At 44.1% G+C, this 16,672-nt stretch overlaps 1 protein-coding gene across 1 annotated transcript in view; it reads right to left on the reverse strand.

Annotated features, from left to right (window-relative positions):
- Positions 1 to 12,408, reverse strand: part of LOC149306670 (anthrax toxin receptor 1-like) — a 73,935-nt gene extending 61,527 nt beyond the window's left edge. The window contains exons 1-3 of the mRNA XM_089537424.1: positions 11,803 to 12,408; positions 5,530 to 5,601; positions 3,846 to 3,917 (exon numbers count right to left, since the gene is read on the reverse strand). Of these exons, the coding sequence (XP_089393550.1) occupies positions 3,846 to 3,917; positions 5,530 to 5,601; positions 11,803 to 11,960 (302 nt within the window). The 5' untranslated portion in view covers positions 11,961 to 12,408. The remainder of the gene's footprint in view (positions 1 to 3,845; positions 3,918 to 5,529; positions 5,602 to 11,802) is intronic.
- Positions 12,409 to 16,672: the final 4,264 nt, after the last annotated feature.

Here is a 16,672-nt window from a genome sequence, read left to right on the forward strand (position 1 = left end):
AAGATCCAACACTGAACCAAAGCCAGAGGCTGAATGAAATAAGATTTAGCCAACGCTGAAATGCCATTAGGAAGGGATCCAGGCAGATCTAAAAGGATGGATGGAAAGCAAAAGAGCTCTAAGTAGAAAGTAGGCTAATAGTTTGGGTCCCATGTATTCATCTCAGGTCCTACCCACCCCTGCAATGTAGTCCTCAAGGACTTTGGTCAGACCTCACCTGGAAGACTATGTCCAGTTCTAAGCACCATCATTCAAAGGGGTTATTGACAATCTGGAGCATGCCCAACCAAAATGGTGGAAGGTCACCATAAAGCCCTCTGAGGAACATCTTAGGGATCCATGTTTAACATGGACAAAAGAAAGTTAAGGGATGATACGACAGCCCTGTTTAAATATTTGAAGGGATGTCATGTTGAGGATGGAGCAAGCTTGTTTTCTGCTGCTCCAGAGAATAGGACACAATGGAGTAATGGATGCAAGATCCAGGAAAAGAGATTCCACTTCAATGTTAGGAAGAACTTCCTGAGAGTAAGAGCTGTTTGAGAGTGGAAGACGCTGCCTTAGAAGGTGATGGCGTCTCCTTCTTTGGAGGTTTTCAAGCAAAGGCGTGATGGACATCTGTCACAAGGGGTGCTCTGATGTTGTATTCATGCATGACAGAAGTTGGACTGGATGGCTCTTGGGGGTCTCTTCCAACTCTAGGATTACTCTAAAGTTGACTTTGACCCTCATCCGGCTGAAAGGGAGTCTCAATCCTTAGTCTACAACAGAGGCAGACAATGTGGACTTCCAGTGGAAGCTGACTATAGAACCAAATTGGCAGACCTAGAAATGCCTAGAGAGAACATATTTTTGGAGGCCATGCATAGGGCAGGGACAGTAGAAAATACAGTACTCCATGTATAATCAAATGCATGAATGCTTAACCTGAAGATGTGGAGGGACAACTGTAATCTAAACTAAGAATTACCAGTTCTAGTCTCACTTAAACAGACCTTGCCTGCAGATAAATTCCCCAAATGAGCCCCTTTCCTCAGCCCTTTCCTCCTTATCTGCTCCAAGGAGAGTTGAGCTTACAAGGCTATTACGGATTACCGAGAGGATGGAAAAGGATGCTCTTTGCATGTGCTGTTCTTATAAAAGAAATGCTTCTGTTTTCAGACACCTCGTGTCCTGAATGGAAGCAGAGAAGAAAAGCAGACCCACCGCGACGAACGGGAAAACTCTGCTCTGAAGAAACACAGAGCCGGGCTTCATAACCAACCGATAAGATCGCCCTGATACTAAACACTCTGCATGGGGCCTGCTTCCCAAATGAATTCCTGGCTTTGCTAAAGTACTTGCCAAACAGAACAAGAAGCCATTCTGAGTTTTAAACTGAGCTGCAATTGACCAACACTGTGAGTTATTTGTGTACTTTCAAGGGATGCTGAAGATTAACACAAATGGCCCTTCTCAAATAACTGCATTTCATAGGTGTTGCGGAGGGACAGGAGCCATGAAAAGCTCAACAGAAGCATGGGAATTTTACTCTTTGGACTTGGGTTGTTGTTGTTGGATGCCTTCAAGTCATTTTCGACTTATGGTGACCCTATGGCAAACCTACCACAGGGTTTTCTTGGCCAGGCATATTGAGAGGAGGTTTGCCATGGTCCTCCTCTGAGGCTGAGAGAGTGCAACTTGGCCAAGGTGACCCAAAGGGTTTCCATGGCTGAGGAGGGATTCGAACCCTGGTCTCCGTTGTCCTAGTCCAACACTCAAACCACTGTACCATGCTGGCTCTCTCCTACTTGGCCATCCAGAAAAGTGGCCCCTGGTCTTGCGATACTTGCCCTTCCCATCTTAAGGAGATGCTGGCAAGCAGCTAATTTGTGAACTCTCTCCATACACATTTTATTTGCAGGGGGAAGATCCAAGGGCAGGGAATCCAAGAATGAGCCTCTACTGGGTCAATCCCTCCTATAGTAATGCTGTTCCTGTTCTGATTTGGACATCAGAATGGAAGAGGCAGGGTTGTTCCCAAGCAAACCAACCACACGGAGCTGGTTGCAACTCCAGTCGAAACAGAACTCTTCCCAGCTCCACTCCTTGTTCTCCTCTGGATGTGCAGATGTGCATTGGCGGATCCGGCAAACAGTCTGAAGACTCCATCTGCATAGGTACCAAAGGCTTTGGAAATATATATATGGAGTCTCCACATCAGCAGGCTGGTGGTCTGTGGATTTGACCACCTGCAAATCACCATGCCTTATATCATTCAATGGCAGTGCATGCACATGGATGCACTGATGGATCCATGCGCATGTCGCTGCCATTTAATAATATGTGGCTTGAGCACCTTTATATTTTGCCATCCATGGGGTGGGGGTGTGTGTCTCTGAACCAAACCACTGCAGATGGGAAGAGTCCACCGTATGCTAATGGAGAAAAGCTATACAAGAGGGTTAGGATTCAAAGATATAGCCATGTTAGCCAATGGAGAGAGATCTTGTAGCACCTTTGAGACTAACTGGAAGGAAGAAGTTGGCGGCATGTGCTTTCGTAAGGGTTAGGAGTTGGTAAAAGGAGTTGGTGTGCCATTACTTTAAAGCTAAGTTTTATATATTGCCTGCTTTTCTAGAGTCCTTGTAGTCCTCTCCTTAGACTCAAGACTAAACACTCAAGACTACATGTCCCATGTGTCTTAGCCAGCATAGCCAATGGTGAAGGAAGACAATGGGAGTTCCTGGTCAACAACAGCCTAGGAAGAGTTCGTGGGAAACCCAGACCAAAAAGAAAGGCACAGCCAAAAGGGAGGAATCTTGGAAGTCACAGGTCAACAATAACGCAGCCAATGGAAAGGGCCAAGGAAACCATCGCCAAAGGGATCATGGGAATTGCAGCAGGTCCAAGCCCTCAGGGCAGTTCACAAAATAAAGGTTAAACCCACAATAAACTACAAAATCATAATAAAAATTGCAAATGTGAAACAGATCTAGTCTGAAATCAATTAAAGCATCTGCAGAATAAAAGCAAATGAAATCAACAGCTGGAGAGAACCAAACTTCAAGGATCTGCAAAGCAGAACCACATTTTTAAAAAACATTTAAAGCCTAATTAATGGTGATGGTGATGATGGTGATGATGATGATGATGATGATGATGATGATGATGATGATGATGATGATGATACAGGCTTGTTTTGGCATCCGCTCATTCAGTCATTTTCCCACAAAGTTCAAACCGGTTTGTACTAAACAAAGTAACACAAAACACCCAGCAACGAACTTTAAGAGGAACTGGATCAATGCAATCAATTTTTTGAGAGAATGGAATGTAGATCTTACCATTTCAATACGTATATATTTTTGGAAAGTCCCACCCACCCTGGAATATATCAGCAAAAATAAGTATAATAAAAAACTGCAATGAAAACACAAGCAACCCAACTTTAAAAACAAAAAACAAAAAACAAAAACCAGTATTCATTTGACTACAAGTTTCTCAAATACACACCTTTTTGTATGCAACGTTCTCTTATCACAATTCTAGCGCAAACTGAGAAATGCACCACAAAACTTGGAAAATTGTGACATTTAAAAGAAGGAGGATATAAATCTGGGAAGGGTGAGTGAGACCACTTTCCTTCAGAAGCAATGAAACCTCCGCACCATCCCGAAGCATAAGGTATCTGGAAATGGTGGCAGCTGCGCCAATGGGACAGTGATATCTGCTCTGGTTTTTAGTCTGAACTTGAAAGACATCCTTTCTAGGTTAGGTGAAAACCTGGAGGGGATTAGCTGCCCCACTGGCATGGACTTCGCCGGCTGCCCCTGAATCCCCTGCCCTTTTTCATGCCTTCTTACCTGTCTTCAGTGAGTCTCATGAGAGTTGAGCCTCTGGTTGAGAAAACGATGAAGGACATCCTCAGCTGGGGGCTGGAGAAAGACAAAACACTCAAGCTAGGATCTATGCTCGGTTTTTCTAGGCCTGTTTATTGACTGGGACTCCACTATGAAGCGTCTGAAGAGACCAGGGGATCATTCACATTACATAGTTATAGCAATATGATTCCACTTTAGCTGTCATTTGGCAGAGATTGGCACAGACGCTGCCCCTTTCCGCCCCAGATGGACTGTGGCAACCAAAAGCCGTGGCCTTTTGGAGGCCTAAAAAGAACCCGCTCCCCGGAGAGTTCTTTTTAGGTCATGCGCAGGGTGTCACTGGTGCCCTCGTGGACCACGACGATGTTGACACGGCACGGTGCTGTTTGGGCACTGCGCCACACAGATGTCATCATGGCGTGCCCCATATGGATGTCACCATGATGACAGCCAAGGTGCTCAGTAGGGTTGTAAGCACTCAGCTCCCTGCGCATCCCTAGTTTGGGCTCAGGCCAGCACAAAGCGCCCATCTGTACCTCCTGTGTTACCTCCTATGGTCATCCATTTGGCGTTCAGGGAGAGGTATTTAGGATTCTCTGCCAGAGACCTCTTGTGTATCCTCAGACTACAAATCCCAGGATCCCATTACCATGGCAGTTATAGCGGTGCCAAACTGTCCTATTTCTGCAGTGCAGATGCAGCCTGTGTGAGCCTCAGTTCTAGTTGGAGAGCTGTGGATCTTTAACAAATACCCAACACATCACAAGGCCACAGTTCCCTTTAGGGAATCCCATGGGAGCAAATAAATGTTCTAAGTGTAGGACCAGAAACATCTCATGCTTTACACCAAGTTAAGACCATGGATAAATAATAAAGGCTAATACCCTCAAGGACTGTGATATGGGAATGGAGCAAGCTTGTTTTCTTATGTTCCAGAAGTCTGAACCTGAACCAGTGGAATCAAACTGGGAGAAAGGGAGATTCTGGCTAAATAAGAAGAGGGAGATCTTGATGGTAAGAGATGCTCAACAGTGGAAAGGATTCTCCTAGACTTTGCTTCATTGAAGGTTTTCCAACGTAAGTTGGATGCCATCTCCTAGGAGTGTTTTAACTGAGCATTTCTGCATTACAGAAGGGGTTGGATAGCCATTTGGGATCTTTCCCAACTCTATAATTCAACGAATCTATAACTCTACACCTCTCCCTTCCCCAAAGATTCCTCGATCATGAAAACAGACAGTGAGAAAAACTTTATTTTGGATTCCTTGGCCATTACCTCGAAACAAATCTTCGATGAAGCATTGAAATCAACACTCCATCGGCCCCAAGGATTTGAAGAAATTGCTCAATTTGTTTTCCCCAGTATGATGTTACTGAGAACCAAAAAGACTTGGATCAAGCCAAAAAGTGCTCAAGTCTCCTCTGGTGCAGATATGGAAACCCAAAGTAGGATCCTTATGCATGTTAACCTTTAAGTCAGAAACAGCCTCGAATCCCATTTTGAAAGAAGGGATACAAATCCACCAAATAAAATTAAAAATGAGTAAGGCAACCCCTCTGAATGAATAGCAGGGCGCTCTTAATGGCCGGAAACATGGTTAAGGCCAACAAAACCCACCTTAGTTTCACCCCGAATTTCTGCTATCAGCCAGCCATAATTCCTTACCTTATAAACTTGTGGGCCAGATGTTCCACGAAGTAGTAGATTTCGCTCCAGTGGTGCAGGACACTTCCTGACCTGGAAAATAAAATCATCCCAAGGAATATTGGTTTTAATCAGATAAATGTTTCAGTCGCTTCTATTTTTATTACAGTTCACTTCCTCTGGGCATCTGCAGAGATCATCATGGGCAAAGCTGATCAACTGTTTTAAAAATGGCCTTTTGTGCGCAGGTGAGGTTTGAGCGTGGGGTGTCCATCTTTCATGTGCTGCTTTGAAAGGCGCACGCAGATGGTCCATGCGCCAGGTAAACTCTTGGGGACTGTTCCTCAACATGAAGTTGGCTGTCCTGGACTTTTAATGGGACACATGGCCTAAATATCCCAAAGGCACTGGATCCCATCAGATCTTGGAAGCTAAGCAGGGTCAGCCCTGGTTAGTCCTTGGATAGGAGACTGCCATGCATACAAGGTGCTGGATAGCAATAAACATCACCCACAACATCAGTGGTGCATTTACTTATTCTTTCTTGTTCTTCTTCCAATGTGATATATACCATCCTATGCCACCAGTGCCTTTCTGCAGTTTACATTGGACAAACAGGACAGTCCCTATGGATATTGGGAATACATCCTCTGAAGATGCCAGCCACAGATGCTGGCGCAACGTCAGGAATAAAATATTCTAGTACATGGCCACAGAGCCCAAAAAACCCACAAAAACCTATGGATGCCATCCATGAAAGCCTTTGACTTGACTCTATGGTCAACGTCTTGTGGATGTTGGCCATAGAGCTCTGCTGGAGGGTTTAGAGACTCCTAGGAAGAACGCTTTTCTAGCCATTTGTAGGTCCTCCATCACAATTCTATAGTCAACCTCCGATGGATATTGACCACAGATGGAGGTTCCTAGATAGTGGTTTTCCCATTTTCATGGGGGGGGGGGGGGCAGGTCCTGTCTCCCTAATCCCAGAGAATATGAAGGGTCCACTGCGCTTGCGATCCCACTCCTGTGGTATAAATACGTTTAATACCACTCAGTACTGCATCCAAAGAAGAGAGTTGATATCTATGAAAGCTCTTGCTGAAATAAGAATGGATTAAAAATCCATTCTCCTTTTCATGCTGCAAGAGACTAACGCGGCTACTTCTTTGGAAACTCCAGTTCTCCTTTGCCGAACTTTGCTGCTGCAACTTTGGTTTCCGCTAGACTAAGGTCTTACGTTTTTGGTGGCTTGGAAGCGGACCTCCTCAGTTACACACCACTTTTTAAATTGGCCACATAAGTATATATCTTTCAGCTTCTTCTTCTTCTCTCTCTCTCTCTCTCTCTCTCCTTGGAACAAGTATCCCAACGTCTAAAATTACAGCGCCTTTTTTGTTGTTTCCGTGGGACCTCCTTCCCACACAACTCTTCACATAGAAAAGTGCTGCCACTGCTGCGACGGATGCCAACACCAACAACACAACGTTGGTTTCCCCCTTTGCAAAATGTGCCCTTCGGCCCATTCAGAAATCCCAAAACGAAAGGAAAGGAAAGCCAAAGGGAGCTTTTCAAACAAAAATCATATAAAAATGCAGTGATCCAGGACACTGAATTTAAAGCCTAAGGATGTATTTTGTTCACAGGAGGAAAGAATGGGAAAGAAATGGGATCCCAGCATAAAAAGCAAAACCCATTTGCTTGGTTCCACCTTTACCACTTGAAGACAACATTAAAAATGTAGAGCCTGAATGGAGAGTTGCATCTACACTGCAGAATTAATCTGGTTTGACCCACTTTAATTGCCATGGCTCAATGCTCTGGGATTCTGGGAATTGTAGTTTATTGTGGCACCGGATCAGGCACCAGTTAAAAGAGCATCAAACTGCATTATTTCTACACAGCAGATGCACCCTAAGTTTCGCTCACTGCAGTGCTTGAAATCTGAAGGAAAATGCCATTTGGGGGGCAGGATTCTTATCTGTGGCTGTTCAGGAGTCCTACGTGGCTGCAAAGCTGTATATGAATGCTTTGAATAATAAACCAATCAATAAATCAGTTCCTGGAAAGCGTGTGTTTCTCGCCACATGCAATGACTGGGAGAGCGTCCCTGGAAATCCGCCTCATTTCCAGGGACAGAGGATGAGGGAAACGTTGGCAGACCCCCATGACGGGCACAGTGCCATCCAGTTGCTCAGCCCAGCTTTGTTTTCAAGAAACCAGAAACCATGGCCAAAAAGAAAGCTCAGAACCACAGCTATAAAGCGGATAAGTCACCTAAAAATCAAAATGGAAGTCAAGGAAGGAAGGAAGGAAGGAAGGAAAGAAGATGAGGTAGGATGACAATGAGAAGAAAGAAAGAAAGAAAACAAGGAAATAAGGAAGGAGGGAAGGAAAACCATGAGGTAGGATGACAATGAAATGAAAGAGAGAAGTAAAGAAGGAAGATGAGATAGGATGACAATGAGAAGAAAGAAAGAAAGAAAACAAGGAAAGAAGAAAAATAAAAGAAAACACGAGGCAGGATGACAATAAGAAAGGAAGAAAGGAAGGAAGGAAGGAAGGAAGGAAGGAAGGAAGGAAGGAAGGAAGGAAAACATGAGGTAGGATGACAGGGAGATGGACAGATTGGCATGAACCAAAGGAAAACTGAATGCCGGCATTCATCCCAAGCTTCCCAGGATAGAGGCAGCACTGTTCATTTTGGCCTTGTAGCTCACAAAGCAGACTTCAAAGAGCGATAGGCAAGTGGCATCAAGGGGACATTTAACTCTGAAATGAGTCATGTGTAAATGTCACTAATGTGACATCGAAAATGGAACAGAACCACGGCAAAACTGCATTTCCTACAGTCTATGGCCCAAATCTGCTTAGTGAGTTATGGTAATGCAACTGGGGGCATGCACTGGCACAACTACTCTTTTGAGCATTGGGCAAAGAGGGATCCAATACACACTTGTGCCATGGCTTTTCTCCAGTGGCGCTCACCAGAGAAAGATCTGCCTTCATCTAGTTTGCTGTCCAGCAAAGTCTAAGCAGATCTTGTATCTTCCATCTGGTTGGGAAGGATGCTGGGCTTGGGTTTGGCATGGGCAATGCCCCATTTGCCCCACAAGAATACCATCCCTGATTAAATTCTTACTCTCTGTTGGAAGGGATGCATGCACCCTGAGTTTAGTGGCATGAAACTATACACTGTGGAGTAAAATGGCATTTTAATCCTCCTGCCATTGACCCTTTGACTCCACCGTTCATCATGTCCTCCTTCCCTGCTGACTGAGGATAGCCCTCCATGTGTCTGGTGCCATGACATAAATAAATACACACATACACTTCAAAAAGTAACTGAATAGTACAAATGCCAAGCAGTACCAGAAGTAATGTTAACAAGTTATTCTTTGCAACATCTCAATGGTTATCCTAATGAGCAATGGAAACAAGCTTAATTTAAAAGCAACTTTCCAAGCTCTGTGCAAATCCCTGCAGAGTCGATTCTGCAGAGCCATTTTTCAAAGGAGATGCCCTTTTCATTGAACAAATCCATCCATGACTTGACTTGAAGACACACAACAACAATCCTCTTTCCTACTCATAGGATGCAACCCAACAACCCCTCCAGAGTTGTGCAAATGGAGCAATGTGCTACGCCAGCACTATGTAACCTCCATGCAGAATAGCAACATCGAGCAACAAGGCAATGACTGGACACTGTGGTGCAATGCACAACTGCAATGTCCCACTGCGATGTGCAATGTGCAACTGCAATGCGCAGCGTTGCTGTATGTGCAAACCTTCTTCCGCTTCTGTCAGCAGAATGCGCCCATTGCAATGGGGCTAAGAATTTCCCTGAAGGCATAATAGGGTGACTTAAGGCATGCTTACGTTGCAAACTAACAGGATGTGGGCCACAGTTTGCGACTTGCCAGCACCTTCGTTCCTCGTGGGACCCTTGGGGACTCTGTCCAGGGTTGGAAAGCAGAGCCTTCTTAAGCCTCTTATGCAAACACCTTGGCATTGTGTCAACTCCAGGGTAAATATTGTGAGTAAGCATTTTGTAGCATCTCTGGATGCCATTAGCCAGAGAAAGCGGCAAAAGGGGGAAATGTGCATTTCATTAACTGGGAACAAAGAAAAAAGTGACTCAGAGTTAAAGGGGGGAGGAATCGAACCCGCTGTATACAGACCTTTTTTTGGGTCATTAAAAAAATTCACAACAAGGCACTTTCCAAGAGATTGAGCAAGTCGGGATTTATTTTGGAGCATCTGCTAGACCCCAAGGAGCCTTTTGGAAGAAAATTATGCAAGAAGAGGAATGTTTTCATCTACTGAGCGGAGAAAGGAAATTGAAAATGGTTTGGAAAGTGGCTTGAGAAAAGGATTCAAGGACACTAAAGTATCCGCCAAGGGACTAAATACCCAAAAGGCACCAGATCTGGCCTGATCTTGGGAGCTGAGAAGGGTCAGCCCTGGTTAATACTTGGATGGGAGACCAAGGCACCGTAGGGCTCTATTTCAGAGGAAGGAACTGGCAAAACCATCTCTGAGGACCCCTTGCCTAAGAAAACACTGAAAAATTCACAGAGTTTCCATAGATCAACATGCGCACTTGACCTACAGCACTTTATGAATAAAGTTTAATAATAATAATAATAATAATAATAATGGCAAATAATAGACATAACATTTGCTCTGGGGGTTTTTTTGGAGAGGTTTTAGGGGTGCATCTGCACTGTAGAAATAATGCAGTTTGACACCACTTTAAGTGCCGTGGCTCCATCCTATGAAATCCTGGGATTTGTAATTTGGCGAGGCACCAGCACTCTTGGACAGAAAAGGATTAAAGATATTGCAAAAACTACAAGTCCCAGGATTCCATAGGGATGGAGCTACAGTACTTTAAAAGTGGCATCAAACTGCATTGTTTCTACCGTGTAGATGCTCCCCAAACAAAACAGATCAACTCCCAGCGAAAGAAAGATGGGGTAACATCTCTCTTTCCGTTGCCAGCAGACTGGATGGCCCTTGCGGTCTCTTCCAACTCTATGATTCTATGATTCTAGGAACTTTCAAGAGTAATTCCATTTGGATGAACTAATTGAATTAATGGATTGATTTCAAAACTGCTACTTTCTTTTTTTTGGGACAGACTGCTATGCTTCTTTCTTCCCTTTGCTGGTGATGGGGTTTTTAGGCTGCATCCGCACTGCAGAAATAATCCAGTTTGGACCCACTTTGACTGCCATGGTTCAATGTTATGGAATTTGGGGAACTGTAGTTCGCTCTGGTGCCACAACGAATGACAGTTCCCAGAATTCCATAGCACTGGGCCATGGCAGTTAAAGTGGATTATGCCTGCAGTGCGGATGCAGTCGGCTTGGCTTTTAATTAACTAAAATCCCAATCATTAAGAACACCGGAAACATATTTAAGCAATCAATACATTGTGGTTCCTAGGGAAAACAAGAAGGACCTTTCCAAATAACTTCTCTGAGTTGCAAGAAATCATTAAGTGCAAAATTTTGTACAACCATGAAAAGAAGTTTGATTTAAGAGGTTTTCATACAATAGCTTTTGTATCTTCTGATGTGGTTTTAGACTGCTCTTAGCTAACTTTAAACCGTTTTGAATTTTGTATTGCAAGTTTCTTTTGTAAAATGTTGCTTCTCTCTTATGAGCACCAACTTGGGTCCCTTTCTGGGAGAAAGGCGGCATGCCAAACTATAAAATGAAAGTGAAATAAATATAGAAATAAATAAATATTCAGAAAGGTAAAGGTTTTCCCCTTGATGCGAACGTCTAGTCACAACCTTGGGTCCCTTTTTTGGAGGAAGACTGCATGCAAATGAAACCAATCGATCAAGATAAATAAATAAATACATATAAAACAGGTATAGGTTTCCGCCTTGACATGAATGTCTAGGTGCAACTTTGGGTCCCCTTCTGGGAGAAAGACCGCATGCAAATGAAAGATAGATAGATAGACATAAATAGATATAAAACAGGTAAAGCCTTAGGCATAATGTCTAAGCAGAACTTTGGATCCTTTTCTGGGAGGAAGGTGGCACACCAAATAAATAAATAAATATTTAAAAATTAATTAATTAATAACTATGAAGTAGTGTCTAAACCTCCCAACCAAGATCCAGTGGAGGAAGCAACCCAGCCAAGAGAGGAACCCACAAAAGCCCTGGAAGCCTGGGAAAGCCATTAGCAGCTCCTTGGCCCTTTCTCCAAATGCCTTTGGCTCCTGCAGCAGCTCCAGCAGCTCATAGACAAAGCCAGGCCAAGAAGACTTACTTGTCCAAAATGAAGTAGAGGTCAAAGCCTCCATAGCAGGCCGCCCCTCCGTTGTCCGGCCGGGTGCCTCCTTGGTGTCCATCGCAAGTGACCATCAAGTTGGCAACAAAGAAGCACTTCAAGGCCAGCTGGAAAACTTTCGCCTTCCCAAGGGCCATGGCTGGATCCAGGGATAGCTAGACATACAGCATGTCTATCGGTGCCTCCTTCCACCACTTGAGCCGGTTTCGCCTTCTTTCCAATAGACTTTATTTTAATACCATTTGGGGGGTCTTTCCCAGCAGAGACCAAATCCTTGCCCCTCAAAAAAGGGTAATACAAAGGAATGCAAACCAAAACAAAGGACCCTCCAAAAAAACAAAGTACCAATCCAAAGTCCAAGTGCAGAGATTTCAGATTGCAAAATTGCAAGATTGCAAAATTTGAGAATTGTATTCCACTCCTTTTCCTTTTCTCTTTGGCTTTTCTTTTTTCAAAGGGGTTCCTGGCCTCCTTGGCTTTGCCCCCCAAAAAGTTCCCCAAAGGACCCTCCGCAAAGCAAAAGGCAGCTTCCAGGCAAGAAGGGTTTTTCCTTTTCTGCTTGGCTAGGCTTTGCTTTGCCCCAGATTTTGGAGAATGTGGGAAGGATCATCTCTGGCTCTCTCTTCCCCCAACCAATAATTGCCTTTTCTCTTCTTGGAAGTGGTGGGTTCTGGTCTTGCTTCCCATCCAACTCAGTTGCAAGGCTTCCCTCTTGTGACGGAAAAGGAGAAAGCATCGGCCCTGGAGAAAGGTCTCCTGGTCCTCCATCACCAAAGTCCCAAAGGCCACCAAAAACACACACAAACAGAAAGCAACCCAAAAGAAAGTGCGGGGGGACAAACCCAGAAAAGTCCAGAAACCCCCTTCTGCATTTGGAAAATGTGGGGTTTTTAAATCTTATGGGCCCTTGTCAAGGATTTTCCTTGCAATTGAAAATTTTGCAATTGTATTCCACGCTAAAGGTTCTTTTATTCCTTTTCTGTTTGGCAAGGTGACAAGATACCCTCCTTTTCCAGGACAGGCCCAATGTTTCAGTCTTCTGACTGGGAAGAATTCCCAAACCTTGTCCATCTTAAAAAACATACATTTATATTTCTGCAAGTGTTTTGAGCTCCGATTTGGAAATGTCCTACCTTTTTCTAGAATGTCCTATACTCTACAGTGGCTTGTCCTTCTTTGCAGGTAGGCCATCTGGTCACCTTGTCCTCTAGGCTTTCAGGAGAGGCCATTCATCCTCTTTATTTGCCCAGAAAACATGCAGTTCATGGGACTTGTGGACCGTATTTACAATCCAGGGGCCCTATGCGGCCCCAAGGCCACAATTTGCCCATCCTTGTCCTGGGTCACCAAACACTTACAAAAGCTGACTGGGAGGGAAACATGAACTGATAACACAGACAGAGGCAGTAAACTACCAGCAGCTGGAAAGCCTCCTTGCCTGCAGGAGTCCATAGGAGAAAGGCATTGGTCAAGCGGTCCGAGTCAAGGCAGGCGACAAGAACCCAGGTCAATATGGTCCAAGGGTCCAGGAAGACCAAAGCATGCAATGCAAGACTCTGGAAACAGGTTTCAGGGATAGAAAAGTTGGACAGAAAACAGACCAGTTGCTTGCAGCCCTTGCCTTAGGCAGACTCCACTCTGAACTGGCCTGAGCCCAGCTGCTCTGAATCAGAGCTTTCCTCTCCTAATTTTGGACTTAGGTCCCAGCTGGTTCCTCTCCTTCATCAGCAACTGAGTCTTGCTTTTGTAAGCTAACGCACAGTGCAAGGGAAACAGCTTTCTGCTTACCTCTCCGCATGCCCTCAAATCACCTCAGTTGTAAAAGCATCTCTTTTTCTTGCCCTGGGAAAATCTGTTTGGCAAAAGGGTTCTTTGTACAACCATCTCCCTCTGGAAGGAGAACAGAAGTGCCACAAGATCATGCGGAGGGGCAAGCAGAAAGCGGCTTCTCTCTTGCATGTATGTATGTATTTATTTAGACTATTGCCTTTCTCCAAGGTGGCAAAAACATACCCAAAAAGTGCAACCATGCACAATGGCACTGTATGCACAACTCTGCTTCCACAACCTTGGGCTGAATGCATCCATTTTGGATCAGGCAAAAATGTCAGCCCATTCTGTAAGGGAATTTATTCATGAATAAGACACCAACTGGGTTTCGTTCCAAGCGTTTCCAAGTTTCTTAGCACAATCTCATTATTATTATTATTATTAATATAGCGTTGTAGATTTATGATTTATCATTAACATTCCAGTTTTTCCATTATCACTCCAGAAGGACTAGGCACCCCTCTGTTTGGTTTTTAACTTTTACAATCAAAACCTGGGAAAATTACTTTGGGGGGACTACAAATCCCAGAACCTCCTCAACCAAACACAGCCTAACCATTGCCTACAAGCTGTTTCCAAGCTTTTGGAATGAGAGTGTGGTGCAGTCCTAGGAAATTGGACCCAGAAATAAAAGCAAAACAGTGACCCCGAAATTATACCTATGCTCTTTCAAGGCTGACATTTCAATGGTTCATTGACTTCCAGAATTATCCTTTGTTAAAATGAAATTTCTTTAAATTTGTAGACTCCAAAACAATGGACACAAAACCATGCGGGGCTCAAGAGTGACACCAAGCGTCTCAAATAAGGTTTGCCACAGTTACCATAAATCATGAGTAAATGTCATGCAGTAGAGTTTGCACTTGGGTTGAGGATGTCGGTTCTTATCCCTTCTCTCCCCAAAACCTTAAACACCTTGTGCATTCTTGGATGGCGCATAACTATTTGCCAGTCCCTTCAATATACCACTTTCTTAGCTGGGTACATTGGCAGAAACAACTTGGTTGCACAATGCTGGTACTCAGGGAAATGGTGGCATAATGCAACCACCCCATAACTACATGAACAAAGGTTTACATCTAAGTTAAGTTATGACAACTATGTTATAAGCCCACAAACACGATGTAGGGGCTCATCCCCTTTTGTTGTGTGTGTGCATGTTCCCTGTCATTTATGTAATCCCATTATTTTCACATTGGCCTGTTACAGACTGCCAAAATAAAGCTGCTTCGGGTCTCTTTGGAGGTATGCTATTTAAATGATGCATGAATCCTAAGAATCCGGAAGCTGCACCAAAAGCTGCACTCCGGTGCTTAGGAATTGAGTGTGGCTTTGGTGTGACCTCCGAACTCTTAGGACCCATGCATCATTTAAATAGCATACCTCCAAAGAGACCTGAAGCAGCTTTATTTTGGCAGTCTGTAACAGGCCATTGTTTTCTTAGGAAAGAGATACTCGAAGGTGGTTTTGCCAGTTCTTTCCTCTGAAGTACCGCCTGCAGCACCAGGTATACCTTAGTGATTCCCCTTCCAAGGACTAACCAGGCCTGACTCTGCTTAGCTTCCAAATGCGCATGAGACCAGGTGCCTTCATGGTACTTAGGCCTTATTGTTATTGCTATTGTTACTCCCAACTTAGGTTGATCTTTGAAACAATTAGATTTACCTTCAGAGCCCATTCAACAATTAATTCAATAGGTCTACACAAGTTAAGGGAAGCCAATGTGGTCTAATAGTTTGAGCATTGGATTATGACTCTGGAGAGCAGGGTTCAAATTCCCACTCGGCTATGAAAAGCCGCCGCACTTCAGAGAAAATCACACTTAGGTTTGATTTTTTTTTAAATGGCAAAAAGTAAAAGGATGCAAAATTCCTGTCCCTTTAAAGGTAACTTTTGAAAGTCACTAGAAACCACCACTTGCCATATCAAGAATATAGTTTCATTATTTCTCATTTACATTCAAAGTACTTCCATTACACCATAGTTATGTCAATTATGTCGTCATCACCCAAGAAAGTTAAGTAGTTACAGGTAGGTAACTACACTACTTGCAATGTTAAAAGACAGACTTAAGAAGTGAATTTTGAAATCAGCGTCTCACAAAAGAAAAAACCCAACATCATCTTAATGTTTGATTGTGTATTACTGCATGGCAGAATGGGGTTAGACCGGAGTAATTTTGTGGTCTCTTCCAACTCTGTGATTCTATGATTCAGTTGCAAAGTGGAAATGTTTGGACTTCAGGTTTATCTCCGTCTCTTCCTTCTCCAAGACTTTGGTTACATCATGCACATGTTATACAAAGTCAAAATGGGAATCCAGGTTTAAGCCTAAACTTTAATGAAGCTATCCAAGGGATCAAACTTATTTGGGGGGTTGCATTCAGCCCTTAGGCTGTCTCCTTTAAAGTTCACATTAAAACTTCCCCTTGGCCTGGGAATATCTCCATAGTGTCAGCAGAGGTTGAGTAAACCAATGTCCAGGATTGCGGCCTTCATCTTGACCACTCCTTGAACGAAGGGAGAGAGCAGCCATTTTGAGTGGAGTGGCCACTTGTAATGCATTTGCCCGCCCAGAGAAATGCAACCCACCCTCTCCTTTGCATTGCCAACCAGGTTGTGTAGTGCTTGGCAAATGGTGTGGATGTGAGAAGTAGTTTTGACTTCACAAATCACAAGTGGTCATAGTTGGTGGAGCTGGTGTCGGCGAGGCAATAAATCTGCTCCGGGTCGTAGTGCAAACATTCATGGAGTTCTTACTGATGCTGTGGCGCAGGGGTTTGAGCACTGGACTATGGAGCTGTACAGATGGGCGGCATGCAGATGGATTTTTGGTACCACAGCAACTGCAAGCAGCAGCACTGATCCACTTTCTGGAGGGAGCAAAAAGAAGCCACCTCAAGCAGATCCCTGGAAGGGGCATCATAAGCACTGCGGCGCAATGTTAAGACACCCCTTCCACACTGCACCGTTTGGGTGCTGCGGTGGAGGTACGTCATCATGGCACATGCCATCTAGAA

Source organism: Sceloporus occidentalis, unplaced genomic scaffold (genome assembly GCF_023333645.1).
Source record: "Sceloporus occidentalis isolate IW3139 unplaced genomic scaffold, rSceOcc1.0.p SCAF_9, whole genome shotgun sequence".
Classification (NCBI taxonomy): Eukaryota; Metazoa; Chordata; class Lepidosauria; order Squamata; family Phrynosomatidae; genus Sceloporus; species Sceloporus occidentalis.